Source organism: Lynx rufus, unplaced genomic scaffold, assembly GCF_022079265.1.
Source record: "Lynx rufus isolate CCGP_SWC_20201006 ecotype Redwood Valley unplaced genomic scaffold, mLynRuf1.p SCAF_15, whole genome shotgun sequence".
Lineage (NCBI taxonomy): Eukaryota > Metazoa > Chordata > Mammalia > Carnivora > Felidae > Lynx > Lynx rufus.
Genome location: NW_025814829.1, coordinates 8,730,523 through 8,747,592, shown reverse-complemented (window position 1 = coordinate 8,747,592; position 17,070 = coordinate 8,730,523). Strand labels below are relative to the sequence as shown.

Below are 17,070 nucleotides of genomic sequence, written 5' to 3'. Positions count from 1 at the left end.
AGATCTTCTCTTATTTTTGGTGTACTACAGCATATACTACTAGGTATGGGTTTATGTTTATTTATTCCACTTAGTATTAGTTGTGCTTTCTGTATGTGCAGCTGTGGATCTGTAACATTTGTCAGTTTGGGGAATTCTTAGCCAGTATCTCTTTAAATATCATGCTTCCCCCCCCCCTTTTTTTTTAGCATTTTTATATTCTTTATCGAAGACTCTGATTAAACAGATCTTAGACTTTTTTCTGTGTCTCTTAACCACTCTTTCATTTTTCCAACTCCTTGTGTTTTTATGCTATATTCTGGTCTATTTCGTGGCCGTATCTCCATTTCACTGATTACCTCTTTAATAATCCTATTTCTCATTTCTGATGATTATCTGGCTTTTATTAAACTTTGCCTATTAATGCCAGTAGTGATCTGCTGCCTGCTCATTTTATTTCCATAAATATTTCATCCATAGTTATTTATAATTGATACATGTACATTTTATCCTGATTATGGTTATAATTTTAGGATCTCACATTCTTAGGGGTAAGTGTATTGGTTTTACTTTGACTATCACTGATGGTCAACTTACATGTTTGACAGTTCTTGACTGCCTAAATTCGGCAAGCTAGTGGGTTCTCAGTTGAGTTTAATTTGTACAACGTTGTACTTTAAAGCTGTATTGCTTGCTTGGGAAAGTTAAACACAGCAGCTAGTGCACTAGCAATGGGAAGTCATGGAGGCAATGGTCTGCGGTCAGTTATCCTGTTAAAATTTGAGCAAGTGTAAATCTAAGGGCAGTAGTTCTGATCAATATTCCGATTGCCATTTTCATCTAAATAAAAATTAAGTCTTCAGAAACACCACATGCAAAATTTGAAAATGTACGTCTGAAACAATCAACTGAGAATAATAATAATTCTGTTAAAGGGGAAAAAAATAACACTGACTCAGCAATATAAAATGAACAAGAATCTAGAAGCACATCTTAAAAACAACATATTTTCTATGTATTCATCTATATATTATTAGTATAAAAACACATGTTGCTTCTCAGAAGGTCTAAGTACCATTTAAGTTTGGGGAAAAAGACTAATTCTTCTTTTTTAAATTAAAAAATAAAATGATTATTGTAAATCCTGACCTAATATTCATTAGTTATGAGAAACAGAAACTTTCTTTTCTTTTTAAACTTCATTCTTTATTTTTTACCAGCTTTAAAAAATATAGAAATAAAATGGTGTCTCTCTATTCATTACTAGTAATCTTGAAATATATTCTAATAAACAATGCATAAAATATTTCAAACTCTTTGGAACCAGAGTCAACCCAACTGTAATTCAGCCCATTCCTATTGGTATGCAAAACAAAACAAAACAAAATGAGAGAGAGAGAGAGACATATAATCAGAAATAGAAGTGATTTTGAATTGCTTACCTGCTGGCTGTTTTCACAGAACAGTTTTTCTTGTGTCCTCTTTCAGCTCGGTTATCTCTCAGAAGCTGATGCTACATACAGTGTCAAGACAAAGTTGTAGAAACAAAAATATTTTCATTATATTATTTTTAAGTAGAAAAAGTTCTCATTCAAAGGGACACTATTTGTTCACTTGCAGTGCTTTTCTTCCTCCCCCCCCCCCAACTGGTTTCTCTCAAAACAAAGACCGTGATTTTTGCTAGGGACGCCATGGCCACTCTTGTAAAACTGTTAGTAAGAGTTGGCAGTCCAGTGCTTTCCCGGCAGCAAAATCGCTCTTACAGCCACTTCATTTACAGTCCACAACCAGAGGTTCTAGAACTCAGCTCTAATCCTGGTTCTCTGGAGTTGTCTTGGTTAAAGGAACATAACCTCTCTTGCCAATGGCCTCTGCCATTGCGTTCAAGTGTGAATTTTTTGAGACTTTGTCATTTATGCTGACATAAAAGATCTAATACTATTTTCTCTGTATCTACTGGCCTAACATGGTAAAGAAACACACTTAAAACATTCTTTTTCAAAGAAATTATTGGCTTGGAAATATATAATTAGAAAGTATGTATATGTATTTGATCGCCTCCTCAAAATGCTTCACCATCCACTTCCTTTCACACTTGCTTTACCCTAACTAATTGGAAAGAAAAAAAAAAAACAGAATAGTCAATACTCTTTACTATGTGTTCACTCAAACTGTAGCTTATCTTATTTATGCAGAAATATAATTATACACAAGGCTGGGCCAAAAAGAAGTTGCATAGCATATTAGAAATGAACCCTAACACACAACAGAAATCTTGGAAGTAATAATGCAGGATAGGTCTACGTTCTAATCCCAGCTGTGCCAGTAACTAACAAGTTACCAGGTTTTAACAACAGATTTACCACTTACAAACTGTGTAATCTCAGGCCAAGTACTTAACCTCCACGTCCATCCGTAAAATGGGAGATAATAATAGTATCTACCTGTAGGGCCACTGTGAATGTTAAACAAGATAAACCATGCGAAATGCTTCGCACCATGACCAAAACATAAGTGCTGAGAAAGTGGTTCAAATGCTACCATTATGATTATGATTAATGAACCTGGGTGTCAGTGGGTATTGTCTGACCAGGATCAATACCTTTTGATAAAAAAATGCTGTGAACTATTTAATGACATTATTTAGAATCAGTTATAAAGACATATAGCCATCTTCGAGAAGGAATATAACTTAATTAGATCACCAAGAACAGGAATGTCTTAACTAAGTGTATCTTAAAACTCTCTTAAATACCTACTTCTTTCCTTCCCCACTACCACCTTCCTAGTCCAGACTATCATTGTCTCTTGCTTGCAGCGGCCTCCCTGACTCCAGACTCGCTCCCATCCAATTCATTCTCCACACTGCAGCCAGTAATTCTAAAATTAGATCTGGCTACATTACTCTCTGCAGATAAACCCCCAAGTCTTGTACAAGGCTTCCATGGCCATTCATAACTTGATTACATTTCTAAACTCCTAATTTATCACGCTTCCTCCTACTTCCAACCTAACCTTCTTACTTCTTCTTTTTAAAAACTTTAATTCCAGCTACCACGCAGGTTAAATATTAGTATCGGGTGTACAATATAGTGATTTGACAATTCTACGTGCTCATTGTGCTAAGTGTACTTACTCTTAATCCCCTGGTCTATTTCACCCATCCTTCCACCCACCTCTCCTCTGGTGATGGTCACTAACCCCCTGCTTTCGAAATTACATATCCTGGTCACCCTGAGCCTGTTAGACTGGGGTGTGTCCCACATTCTTGCTCACCTGTGGCCCGTGGCTTCCGTTATGCATTGTGTTTGCACCTCCAAGGTCCAGCACAATGTCTGGAACATTTTTAGTGCTCAATAAATATTTGTTGAATGAATGAATGATTGAATAAGTGAGATAAAGATATAGGGAGTGAGATCTGGTATCTGATAGGTAGTGAAGCTAGAGCTCATTATTACTACTTACAGAAAATGGCAACAACCATTTATCTTAAGTCCATTAATCTGAAAGTGTTTCAATTTAGAAACACTTCGTACCATGAAAACCAAATTGTTTCTGAAAATAAAAATAATTAATTACTTTGGCATTTCTAAGTCTAGTGCCTTTAAAAATATATATATACAAACCAACATTTGTGACACAGATAGCTAGAGGTGAGATGATAAAATCTCTACCTCCACCTGAAATGAATAGTAGTTAACTGACTTTTCTAATTTTAAGATAAAAGACAGATATGTGCACACTGTTCCTGAAATTGGTGTGAAAGCAGTGAAAACAAAGGACTCAAAATCCCCAACACAACAGTCTGGAATAAGAAAAGAATGCTACATAAGAGACTCTTAAAAACTGAGAACAAACTGAGGGTTGATGGGGGGTGGGAGGGAGGGGAGGGTGGGTGATGGGCATTGAGGAGGGCACCTTTTGGGATGAGCACTGGGTGTTGTATGGAAACCAATTTGTCAATAAATTTCATATATATATAAAAAAAAAAGAAAAGAATGCTACAGTTCAGTTTTTTTTTTTAATTTTTTTTTTTAACATTTATTTTTTTTTTGGACAGAGAGAGACAGAGCATGAACGGGGGAGGGGCAGAGAGAGAGGGAGACACAGAATCGGAAACAGGCTCCAGGCTCTGAGCCATCAGCCCAGAGCCTGACGCGGGGCTCGAACTCCCGGACCGCGAGATCGTGACCTGGCTGAAGTCGGACGCTTAACCGACTGCGCCACCCAGGCGCCCCCTACAGTTCAGTTTTGAAAATGCAACAGTAATGGCCCAAATAAATATTAGACTGTCCTAGTAGGTCTGGATAGTTCTCAGAGGGGGTACCATCTGGATCAGCTTAAACAAGCTAGCACCTTCTGTGAACTCTGATGTTAGAGCTCTTCCTAGGAGATTTATATGAGAATTTCTTTTCTTCCTCAAGTGTATAGTTTTGATGGGCTTCGTGTATAAAAAGAGACACACACTGGAATTATTCAATACAATACTCCTATGTTAAAAAGCCATCACAAATTTTCTCACTGTATCAGCACAACTCTAATTCTGGGTATATCTTTTGCAGCTTTAAAATCAACCTCAGATAGGGGTGCCTGGGTGGCTCAGTGGGGTTAAGCTTTGGCTCAGGCCACGATCTCGTGGTTTGTGGGTTCGAGCCCCGCATTGGGCTCTGTGCTGACAGCTCGGAGCCTGGAGCCTGTTTTGGATTCTGTGTCTCCCTCTCTCTCTGCCCCTCCCCTGCTTGTGCTCTGTCTCTCTTCTCTGTCAAAAATAAACATTAAAAACATTTTTAAATCAAACTCAGATAAAAAAATATAAACTCAGATCTATGGGTCATGAATCTCATAAGTGAATATGGGAGTCTAGATCTTTTAAGGGGCAAAGATGAAAAAATCCAGAATGTTATTAGAATAGAAAGTATGTATTTGTATTTGAGAGCTTCTCAACACATTTCTGCTACGCCCCAAAGAACAAGAGAACGGATGGAAGAGTGGGGTGGGCTAGGGGGCGGAATCAGGTCATGAATTCAAGATAAAAGACACAGGGTCCTTGAGCTCTAATAAGTAAGAGTAGATCCTCAGGGTTTTTTGAGAAATTCCTCCCTCTCCTTACTGATAATTCTTCTGTTTCCTTGGACTACTATCAGTGTCACAAGTGAGGTCAATTTTCAGGATTCTGACTCGACAACGTCAACTCTGATTAATAACAGAACTTCTGAATATGGTGCGAAGTGCTTCTTACCTTCCAACTTTCAGATTGCTGGACTTAGGCCAGACGGAGACACAATTCCCTGATTAGTGACCTGCAGATGTATATTAAAGAATGACTCGCATAAGAATTCTGTTAAAATTCATTAACACAAAACCTAGTACAACGTGAGGTTTCTGAAAGGTGCACGATTTTTAAAACTGCTGAACTAAACCAGGAAGGGAAGTGTTCCTCGTGGGTGATGATTCTTACTGTGAGAAAGGGAGCTGGGAACTGCCGTGGCTATTCATGATATTTTTACGGGCTTCACTACAAATTTCAAATCTCTAGCACAAGAGGAGAAGCCAAGAGAAGAAGTCTTCTTCCACAGCAATCCTCTCTTTACCACCTGATATTCAGAGGCGCTCAAGAGCATGTGTGTTCCTTGTTAGCAGCCACTTCTCAGTAATTTCTCAAATGTCTACAGAACTTCAAGTCTCGTCACACGTGGGCTCTCAGTGTCCTCACCTTAAAAGGAGAACTAGCACCCAAACTGTGATCTGTGATTCCTGAAGATACTTGTAAATTCAGTCAAAATGTCAAATCATTAGATATTCAAAGAGGAAAAATCAGGATTAAGTCAGATGAAGCAAAACAAACAAAAAAAAGATGCTTCATATAGCTGTCGCTCTCTCTTTCCTTCCATTTCTGAACCGACTTTCATATTTCTCTTGAGCCCTTTATAACTGCCCTCTCTGTGGTTCTCTCAAATATTTCACAACATACTGCCATTATTGCTTTCCTGCCCCAGATTAGAACCACCACAAGGGAAAAGCTATGTTGTTTTTCTAAACACCTTCTTTTGTAAGGAGAGAGAGTACCTGACTGATAATGATTGACAGGTAATAGTCATTTAGTGAATGTGTAATAAAAGAGTGAGAAGTACGCAAGGTGTTAATGATAATGGGATTTAGCCTTAAAGAACAGAAAGACGAATCCTAAGACAGGGGAAGTAGAAAGGGGTGGGAGTTAAAAAAAAAAAAAGCGGGGTTAATGTTATCATTTCTGTAGGTTGAGAGGTTGATGTGGGAAAAATAAAAGGTGATCATGCCTGCTAACAGTAATTCATTCAACAGGGTGAAGGATTTTACCCTCTTTACGGTGTTGCATTTCATCGCTCGCATCTAGGGTTAGCAAAGTTTCCTGCGCTAGAGTTAGATTTGAGTTGAATTAAGAGATTCTTACGCTCAAAATGTAAGTGGTCTGTATGTATATTTGTATACGTACACACAGGTACAGTCATTCCTCATTATTCATGGATTCCATATTTCTGAATTTGCCTATTGGCTAAAATTTATGTGTAATGCTAAGATCAATACTTCCGGCACTTTTGCAGTCCTTCACAAACATGTGCACGGTGGTAAAAATTTGGGTCCCCTGTCACATGTTCTCCACTGAGGTCTGACAAGCTGATGCACTGTCTTCTTGTTTCCGCTTTCAGAGTGTAAACGAGTGTCTTTGTTGCAGTCTATTTAGTGCCACGTTTTTTTTTTGCATTGTTCTGCTCTGGTTTTTGATTTTATCGTTTAAAATGGTCCTCAGGCAGGGGGCACCTGGGTGGCTCAGTTGGTTAAGTGTCCAACTTCGCTCAGGTCATGATCTCACAGTTGGTGAGTTCGTGTCCTGGATCGGGCTCTGGGCGACAGCTCAGAGCCTAGAGCCTGCTTCAGATTCTGTGTCTCCCTCTCCCTCTGCCCCTCACCCGCTCACACTCTGTCTCTCTCTCTCAATAATAAATAAACATTAAAAAAAAATAAATAAATGGTCGTCAGGTATAGTACGGAAGTGTAGTCAAGTGCTCCCAAGTGCAAGGCTGCGAGGGACCTTACAGAGGAAACACGGGCATTAAAGAAGCTTTCATCAGGTATTAAGAATCAATGATACATATTAAATAAGCTATTGTTAAACACAGAACACACATGAAACAAGAAAAGGTCTTGATCAGTAACTGAAAATGTCCTGGCCTCTCATGAACCCAACCTTGTATTTTCCCTCCAGAGCAGTGTTTCGATATTTGCTACTTTTGTGTTCACATCGACTTTATAGAACATAGCTACTGCAGGTAATAAGAATCTACTGTGTTCATTAATTAATAACCTACATTCAATAATTAACCTGAAATTAATAACCTACGTTAATTAATAACCTACATCAAAATGTGAAATGATGTATCAAAGTTTAAGCAAAAGGCTGATGCAAAAATTGGTAAAAAAAAAAAAAAAAAACAAAATCAAAACAAAAAACATCAGGCAACTTTCTTCTCTACAGAGAAGGCAAGTTTCTTCTCTATTAGCTATTAGTTGATTCTTTAACTGCAGGAAAAAAAAAAAGCTTGACTGGAAACAACCAGTTATACTGTGAAATAAAATACAACTTTATAACATCACTTTAGTATTTCTAAAGGGTAGAAAAGAAGCTTTAAAAATTGTATTTGGAGATAATCTATATCCTGATGCGACTTACTACCAGAAGCAGAATCTTCTTGTAAGCTTTGTACACAGAGGGGCATGAACCATGCAGGAAAGCAGGAAGTCTAATTTTTACATTATGAATAATCAGATGAAAACATCAAAGATATAACTTAGTTTGGTTAATTTCCAAATTTTTAGAAATACTGGTCCTTACTATACTATTAATGTGAGAAATATCTTTTAAAGGGGATAATTGCTCTCATGGAAAAGAGCAAGTTTACAAGCTACCTTTAAACTGAATTCACATGATATTTTTCTTTAATTAGGTTTCTGTGTATTAGGAAATAAGTATAGTTTATAATGAAGTATTTAGCAACCCCCTTTAAAAAATTTTTTTTAATGTTTATTTATTTTTGAGACAGAGAGAGACAGAGCACGAGCAGGGAAGGGGCAGAGAGAGAGGGAGACACAGAATGTGAAGCAGGCTCCAGGCTCCGAGCTGTCAGCACAGAGCCTGATGCGGGGCTCGAACTCATGAACTGTGAGATCACGACCCGAGCTGAAGTTGGACGCTTAACTGACTGAGCCACCCAGGCGCCCCTAAAAGTTTTTTTAAAGGTGCTTAAAAAAATCTTTTTTGAGTTTATTTATTTTGAAAGAGACAGTGGGGGAGGGGCAAAGGGAGAGAGGAAGAGAGAGAGAATCCCAAGCAGGTTCCTCACTGACAGCACAGAGCCTAATGTAGGGCTTGAACTCACAAACCATGAGATCATGACCTGAGCTGAAGTCAGACACATAATTGACTGAACCACCCAGGTGCCCTTATCACCCTCCTTTTATGAGCAAAAGGTTGTGTATATACAACCAACTGTGGACCTACTGGCCAGCTTAAGAAATAAAGTATCACAAATATATTAATGTTGTCAGTTACCATTACCAACTACAACCCCCTCTTTGTCTACCTACCACCTGTCACAGAAAATGATCCCTGTGGATGTGAGGTTTTTCATTCTCATGTATTTAAAAGTATTTTTTACATATCATGTTTGACCCACTTAAAAACAACTTTCATAATTCAGAATGAAAAAAAAAAAACTCAACAAGGATGCAAAGTCTAAAATGCATAAGCTTTAAAACTCATCAAAGCCTTAAGCCCTAAATTGCCTTAGCACACTGCAGAGAGAAGATGAATACATTCAAGGGAAAAAGAAAGGTAAGTACTTATTTTATATGTAAAGTTAACTGAAATGAATGCCAAGTTTTTTGTTACGGTGACCAATCGCTGTGCTGCCATGTTTTATTAAGCAATAAAAAAAGAAATCTCACTTAAAAATATGACATAAACTTGTAAGAAACTATCACGACCTTCTGAACTTCAGAAGTAAAAATATTCTCGTTTGCTGATCTTATGTTGGCTGCAAATCAACTTTTTAAGCATGTATCTTGATACCTTAACTTCGTGAAAAACAAATATAAATGGTAGAGTCCTATAAACAAGTGAACCCCAGAGCCTTTCCATGGGGGGGACATATGTGACTGAGGAACGTGGTGGTAAGCACTCTGATGTTTACCGAGCATCATTCATTTGGTCAGTGTCTTAAGCACTGGCACAATTAACTCCTTTTTAAATAAGCTGGGATTTATATCTTTTATTATAGAGCTGATCCACGACCTTGAAGGGAGATCTATAAATATTTGAAAGAGACTAAGTAACTTCTCTTTGGATTACAATGCTCCTTACCTGGCCATGCTCTGTCTTAGTGCCAGGGCTAAACCAATGGCTGTAGAGGAAAGAGAAAAGGAGTTAGCATGAACCTAACTACAAGCGCATGCTCTCACATGATCAATCTGCATGCGCTTTAAGAAACGTATTCACCACCAACAACGGAGCCTTAAATATGCTTTATTTTAATGGATATTTCATGTAATTCTAGACTTACACCAATTTTGACAGAATTGTAAGAGTGCTCATAACCCAGTAATTTTCAATTTAATAAGCAAACTCAGTTAGAATTACATTTCCATTTAATTATGTTAACATAAACTGCTGGGACTGTATCCATTTTATGAATCAATTCTGGTTATAAAATCTTCAAATGCTATCATTTACCACAACTTAATTATAGCATCGTTACAACAAATTATGACTTCTGGATTGCTGGAGTTTTAAAAAACATTAAAAATACAAGAATATTATATCCTCTGGCTATGCCCCCAGGAACAATCACGCAAAGCCCTTGAATCATGTGAATTCTGGAGCATCAGCTGAAGGTACCTTGAACCTATTCCTTCCATTGTGATAACAACTTGGGCTCTGGCTGTTGTCAATGACAACATTCAAAATATAGGAGTCCCTGCACAGTTGAGCCTTCCCTTCTCCCGCTGTCCTTGCCCTGCGTGGTCCACCTATATTGTTGCGGCTGCTCCTTGGATCCTTAATACTCGACCCATCTGCTGACACCTTTTCAATGGGAGTGGCTATTAGCTATGTGCCCAGGCCTTTGGCAGTATTCAGCATCAAAACTACTTGTCAACACCAAGGAACAGGAAATCGAGAGAAATTTTAGTGGCAAATAAGCCACTAAAAGCCCACAGGGAACGACACCAATATTAATGCTACTTGTTTTTTTTCCGAGAACAATAATATTGGGCATTTTTATGTACCAAGTACTCTTTAGAAACGTGACATGTATTATTTCTTACCCTCGTCAAAACCTTACAAGGTCATTCTCATGTTCCAGATGCAGAAATGAGACATTAGGCTATTTGCCCACAGTGTGCGTTCAGAGGACAAGACACTTCTATTACAAAGGGCACGTTTCCTTAGACTTCTATGTAATCTCTAGCCTCTGTGATACTAACACCTGGGAATAAACAGCCTCTACATTCGTAGGAGTTGTCTATGCTCTTCCTGGAACACTTCTTAAGCTCAAAGACAGTGATGCTCTTTGGCAGGTCATTCTACTTTGACGTGGAAATGGACGCTCATTGGTATCTGTAAATGACATCTGGATTAATTACCAACTAGAAGCAAATTATTTATTGCAGTTATCTGGACAACTTGACTAATGCATTTCCCCTCTGTTATGGACTGTGCCTTTACATGACCAATGTATGATTTACTAAATCACGATGTGTAAGTGAATCCATTCAGAGTTCAAGACAGACCAACAGATTTAGCAAACCAGAGCAAAACTATCCATCGATATGTTTTCAGATTACACACTATAATTAACTTTTGAGAAACAACCACTGTTTAGGTTTTAGTATAGTATCAGAGAATATCCACAATGATCTGAAATGAAAAGGCTATTAAAATACTCCTTCCTTTTCCAACTAGTTATTATCCGTGAGGCTGGATTTGCTTCATGTGCTTCCACCAAAACAACAGATTACCACAAGCTGCAGGTGGAAGCAGCGACGGATCTAAACTGTCACCTATGAAGCCAGACATTAAAGTGACATTAAAGTGATTTGTGCAAACAATGGCACGTTCTCACTAATTTTTTTTTTGGGGGGGGGAGATCGTTACTTTTCATAAAAACATACTATTTGTATTAACATGTAATGGGCTTCCTGTATATATTTTTAAGTGTTTATTCATTTTTGTGAAAGAGAATGTCAGCAGGAGACGGGGAGAGACAGAGGGGGACAGAGGATCCAAAGCGGGCTCTGAGCTGACAGCAGCGAGCCCTATGGGCGACTCAAACTCGCGACCGCGAGATCATGACCTGAGCCAAAGTCAGACGCTTATCCGCTTGAGCCACCCAGGCGCCCCTTTTAGTAAATACGTAAATACCTCAAATATTCCTTTTGTTACAAAGCAAGTCTTCATCTAGCTAGTGCACTAGCTCAGTGAACAGCAGTCCCATCCTTCCAGTGGACTCAATTCAGCTTGGTTACCTTTCTCTTTCATATTCAAACCTTGCAGCAAGTTGCAAGTTTTCTTGTACCTACTAACTCTAATCCATTTATCATACTGCACAGCTAGAGTGATGCTGGAGCTAATTCTTGAATATTTAGTTATCCACACCCTTAGCTCAAGCAAACAAATAAATAAACACAAGTGAACCAAAGTCTGAAGTGGCTTTGCACTGCTCCTAGGAGAAAGAATCCCTAAATGGCCCCCGACGCTTAGCATCATGTCTTTGCCCAACGTTTCACTCAGTAATCCCTCCTTCTCTCACATTCTGTGCTCACTCGCTAGCCTTCCCTTACACTGCCTGAACAGACAGTAATTCTCTCTGCTTGAAATGCTCGTCTCATCCCCATCCACTTGGATCTTCGAGGTCCCATCTGAAGCTTGTGGTATGTAAGGAAGCCTTCCCTAGCTAGATGTCTAGTTGCAATTCGTTTTTATTTATTTAATAAAAAGTTTTAATGTTTATTTATTTTTGAGACAGAGAGAGACACAGAGCGTGAGCAGGGGAGGGGAAAAAAGAGAGGGAGACACAGAATCTCAAGCAGACTCCAGGCTCTGAGCTGTCAGCACAGAGCCCGATGTGGGGCTCAAACTCATGAACTGCAAGATCATGACCTAAGCTGAGTCGGATGTTTAACGGACTGAGCTGAGTCAGATGTTTAACTGACTGAGGCACTGACAGGTGCCCCTAAAATTATTTTTTTTTAAAGTTATCTTTTAGAGTACTTAGCTCACTAACAATGTGTTTGTGTGTTAGTGTCCAGATACACATTTACGCGTGTGCTTCCTGATTAATGTCTATTACCTCTATTAGGCTGTGCCAGGAGAACAGTGATGAGCACATAGTAGGCCCTCACAGATATTTTCTGAATGAATAAGTAAATGAATGACTTGAGATACAGGGCAGAGTTTTAACAACTAGAGGTACCATGTCACTCTATGAAACGAGAAGAATAACAGCACTGGCCTAAATGGTCTTCAGGATTCTTTTGGGTTCTCATGTTTTGTGGACCAGATGACCAGGAAGTAAAAATATCCCTCATTCATATATTTTTCTCTGGAACTAAACGTCAATTGTAAAACAATGCCCAAGAGAGCCTTCTAGAACTTCATCTCTTTTATTAAACTACAAATGTAAATCCAGCCTGGTGTGGTTGCTAAATCATGGGTTTTAGAATCAGAAAGATCGAAGTTTGAATACTCTGGCACTTACTAGCTGGGTGAACTCTGACAAATTACTTTTATTTTTTGAGTCTTGGAGCAATAAATGATTTATAAGACAACTATGCATTTGGTTATTCAGGTGATCTAAATGTATTTCTCATATATATTTGGTCTTCTTCCATGATTCCTGGCTCACAGCTCCCCAAACCCTTGGAATTTCCAAAGCATTGAGAGTGAAAAATTGTTATATCAATGAGGTGGCTTTTGGACCCTACCTAAGGATGGGAGCTAATTGTCAAGGGAACCAACCTTGGATTGGATCTTTCAGTCCCAATTCCTGACCTCTGGGACAGGGAGAAGGCTGGAGGTTGAATCTTTCCCCAAGGCCAATGATTCAATCAATCACGCCTATGTAATAAAGCCTCCATAAAAATCCCAAAAGGCAAGGTTTGGAGAGCTTCCAGATAGGGGAACAGGTGAAGATGTGGGGAGAATGGCATTCCTGGAGAGGGCATGGGAGCTCCACACCCCTACTCTGTACTTTGCCCTATGTATCTCTTCCATCCGGCTGTTCCTGAGTTATGTTCTTTTATAATAAACTGGTAACCTAGTAAGTAAAACATTTCTCTGAATTCTGTGAGCAAATTAAATAAACCCAAGGAGGGTGCTGTGGGGACCTCTGATTCACAGCCAGTCGGAAGTACAGGTAACCACCTGGACTTGAAATTGGTGTCCTCAGTTGGAGGCGGTTGTTGGAACCTCCAATTTGCATCTGGTAGGTCAGAAGCATAGGTAACAGCCTAGGTTTGTGAGTGGAATCTGGAGATGTGGGAGGTTAGGGGGCAAGGCAGCCTCGCAGGACTGGACCCTTAACTTGTGGAATCTGATGCTATCTCCAAGTACCTAGTGTCAAAACTGAGTTGAAGCAGGACAGCCAGCTGATTTCCTGGAGACTTGCTTGTTGTCGTGAGGAAGAAGCCTCCCAACATTTGGTGACCAGAAGTGTCAGAGATGAAGTGTTCTGTATGAGTGTCCAAGAAGACGTAAGAGAAGAAAAGGTAGGAAGGAAAAATCTCAGTTTTTCCATTACATTTGTCTTCCTCATCTATGCAATAAAATGAAGCCCACCTCTCTTTACAGTATTGGGAAGCTTAAACAAGGCTAGGAACCTGGCATAGAGTAGGTGTTTAAAACAAATATTAATTTTCTTCTCCTGTAGTACACAGTGGAATAGAGTAATATGTGAACTTTTATTCTCTGAATTTTTGTGAGAACTACCTATTTATTCCTAAATGTCAGTAGAGACAGCAATGTTCATACGTAATATTTACAGGTTCCCCCAACAGGTTTAGCATGTTATCAAATACATAATAGATGCTGAACACATTGGTTTTTTTAATTGACTTTTGGTTGAGCAGAATATAGTGTGTGACTTTCCAAAGTCAAATTATCTATAAAATGGGGGTGTCATCACTGCTTCAGAGAGGCACTAAAAACACTGGAGAGACTGATGCATGTGAAAATACTTGGAAAAATAAAATACACTATCCAGATAAAGCATTACCATCATCATCATCATCATCATCATCATCATTCTAAATGTTTTATACCCGGTTTAATAATTTGTCTGTAGTTTACATAAGTAGCTTGAATAATACCTTATATAAGAAGGACTGTTCTTATCCTTATTCCATAACTAAAAATTATGACACATGAAAGCTAAAATGACTTTCCAAGGGAAACACAGTAAATCAGAGGAGGAATTGATCGGGTATATTTTATTTATCTCAATCTGAAGTTAAAGCCATTTTTACTATAAAGCAATAGATGCTAAATTTCAAAGTATAAAAGTATTCCCAATGAACTAACCTTTAATCCAGGCAAATCTTGCTTCAAGCAAACTTGATATTTATACAAAAGATAAGATAAAGTGTAAATATTTGCTTTATGAGGGAATTCATCATAGGATTATAGGTAGTTACCCACTTGCATTTAAAGTAAGTTTTGATTTACATATAATGCCTCAGGTAAATGTCCTATACTTTAAAATAAAATAAAAGCAAATATGGATATCATTTAAAAGTCAACTAATATTTCATATTTACTCTATTAATTTTTTTAATGTTTATTTATTTTTGAGAGAGAGAGACAGAGACAGAGAGCTAGCAGGGGAGGAGCAGAGAGAGAGGGACACACAAAATCCGAAGCAGGCTCCAGGCTCTGAGCTGTCAGCACAGAGCCTGATGCAGGGCTTGAACTCAAAACTGTGAGATCATGACCTAAACTGAAGTTGGATGCTTAACTTACTGAGTCACCCAGCACCCCTTCATATTTACTCAACTTAAAAACAGGTATCTCATAAGTGAATGGAAAAAAGGAAAAAATTCTGGAACCATTTAGGGTTAGTCCAGAAAGGAAGGTAGAGTGAATAAAAAGTAACCCCACAAGAAGCCTTAAATATTTTAAAGAATATGTAGTCATATATTTTTTTCTGCATATTAATATTTGTATTTTCAGAAAGTCAATAGAATAATTAAATGTGAATTTCAAAACTTAACATGTTATTTTTTCTTAGAACCTAGATACAGATTTCTCTGCTTTAGTTGGATTCAGGTTCTTTTTAAAAAAATTTTTTTTCTTTTTTAGTGTTTATTTACTTTTTGAGAGACAGAGACAGGCAGAGTGTGAGCAGGGGAGGGGCAGAGACAGAGGGAGACACAGAATCCAAAGCAGGTTCCAGGCTCCGAGCTGTCAGTACAGAGCCTGATGTGGGGCTCAAACTCATGAACACTGAGATCATGACCTGTGCCAAAGTCAGATGCTTAACTGACTGAGCCACCCAGGCGTTCCTGGATTCAGGTTCTTGTTGCTTTTTGTGTACCTTTCTACGGTTATTTTAATGGCTGCTTCATTTATCTGGGCTAAGTATTTTCTATTAAAAGAGGCCTAAAGTATATTAACAACTGGACTATAAATACACAATGCATACACAATTATAAAGAGTTATGCAAAATATAAATATGTGACTAGTACAATGTTAAGTATTACTTTATTAAAACAATCAGACTTTCATAATTCTGCAAGGCTTCTCAAAAACCACACAGATACCTGTGTCAGTTTACCTTTAAGACTGAGATTTCCACATTCTGAGGGGTGCAGCAAAGTTGGCTGTTCACCAAATTTCCATAAGTAATTCTTTTTTACAATTCAAATTATTGCCAAATATAATTTTTATAGAAATTACCCAAACTTTTATTGGCCAACCTCCACTACTCTCATAAACTGAGCTGAAAACTTTGAGTGAGGTGCGCTCTTGCATATTGAGCACCACGCTGGGCATTCCTTCTATTAAGGAAAAAACATCCTTTTTCACTTCCCAGCTCAGCAGCCCTTTTTCTTTTGAATGGTCATTTCTAGGCTGCTCTCCACTACCCTTTGTTGATCATGCGAGCCTATAACCACATAGTTTCAAAACTGAAGTTCCTAAACATTATTATGTTAGAGCCTGTAAAATAGTTTTTCCTTTACTCATTAGAATCTGTTTTTAAGTCTGAAATTCTATGAAGTAAAATTATTTTAAGTACTCCTATTTCAGACTGTTTAGACGGTGATCTTCTAAAGCAAAACAAATATTGACTTAGACGAATCACAGTTAACTGAATGAAAGTAGTTTACTTCCAATTAAGAGTTCCTGAATATTTAGTAATTTAATGACCATTTCTAGCCATTCGTCCAGGTCAGTTATTACAGCTTGGAGGTAAACTGTAGAAGGGATCACACAAAACCACGGTTAATCTGTGCTTTCCCTATACTTTTGTGCCAGTGGCAGGAAGGGGTGAGTCTTCCCATCACTAGCCAGTAGTGGAACTGGGTAAACTTGACCCCAGAGCCTATGCTTTGATGTGTAAGGCATTCTGCTGTGTACTATAAGAATCTTAAAGAAGAATGAGACGAAGTCTCTAACTCATGGTCCACTAAGGTGAATGAAACATGTGTATAGCAACTATGTTCTAGAGAATAATGTGATAAATACTATAACCAAGTAGAGATAAAAAACTAAAGGGAGAATATAGAAGGTACAGAGAATTGCTGGTGGGAATTTTGTGGAAAATTCCAGGGATTCCTTAGAGGACATTGTGGCTGATGTTGCCTCCTCAATAGCCCTGGGACTGCCTACTTCTCCAGACTTCTGGTAATGTCGGTAAATTAAACTGTGATTTGTTTAAACCATTATTTGTAGAACATTCCATTACTTTTTTCTGAAAGTCTATACACACCGGTCTTCAACCATTTCTCAGTGCATGTTGTCTGATGCAGTTATGAAAATATCCTCACATATTTTCAGTAGA

General features: G+C 38.2%; 1 protein-coding gene across 1 annotated transcript in view; it reads right to left on the bottom strand.

The window, feature by feature from the left end:
* The window catches only part of GPATCH2 (G-patch domain containing 2), a 176,448-nt gene that overhangs the window by 40,926 nt on the left and 118,452 nt on the right, over nt 1-17,070 (bottom strand). The window contains exons 7-8 of the mRNA XM_047076559.1: nt 9,377-9,416; nt 1,422-1,492 (exon numbers count right to left, since the gene is read on the bottom strand). Coding sequence (XP_046932515.1) covers nt 1,422-1,492; nt 9,377-9,416 — 111 coding nt within the window. The remainder of the gene's footprint in view (nt 1-1,421; nt 1,493-9,376; nt 9,417-17,070) is intronic.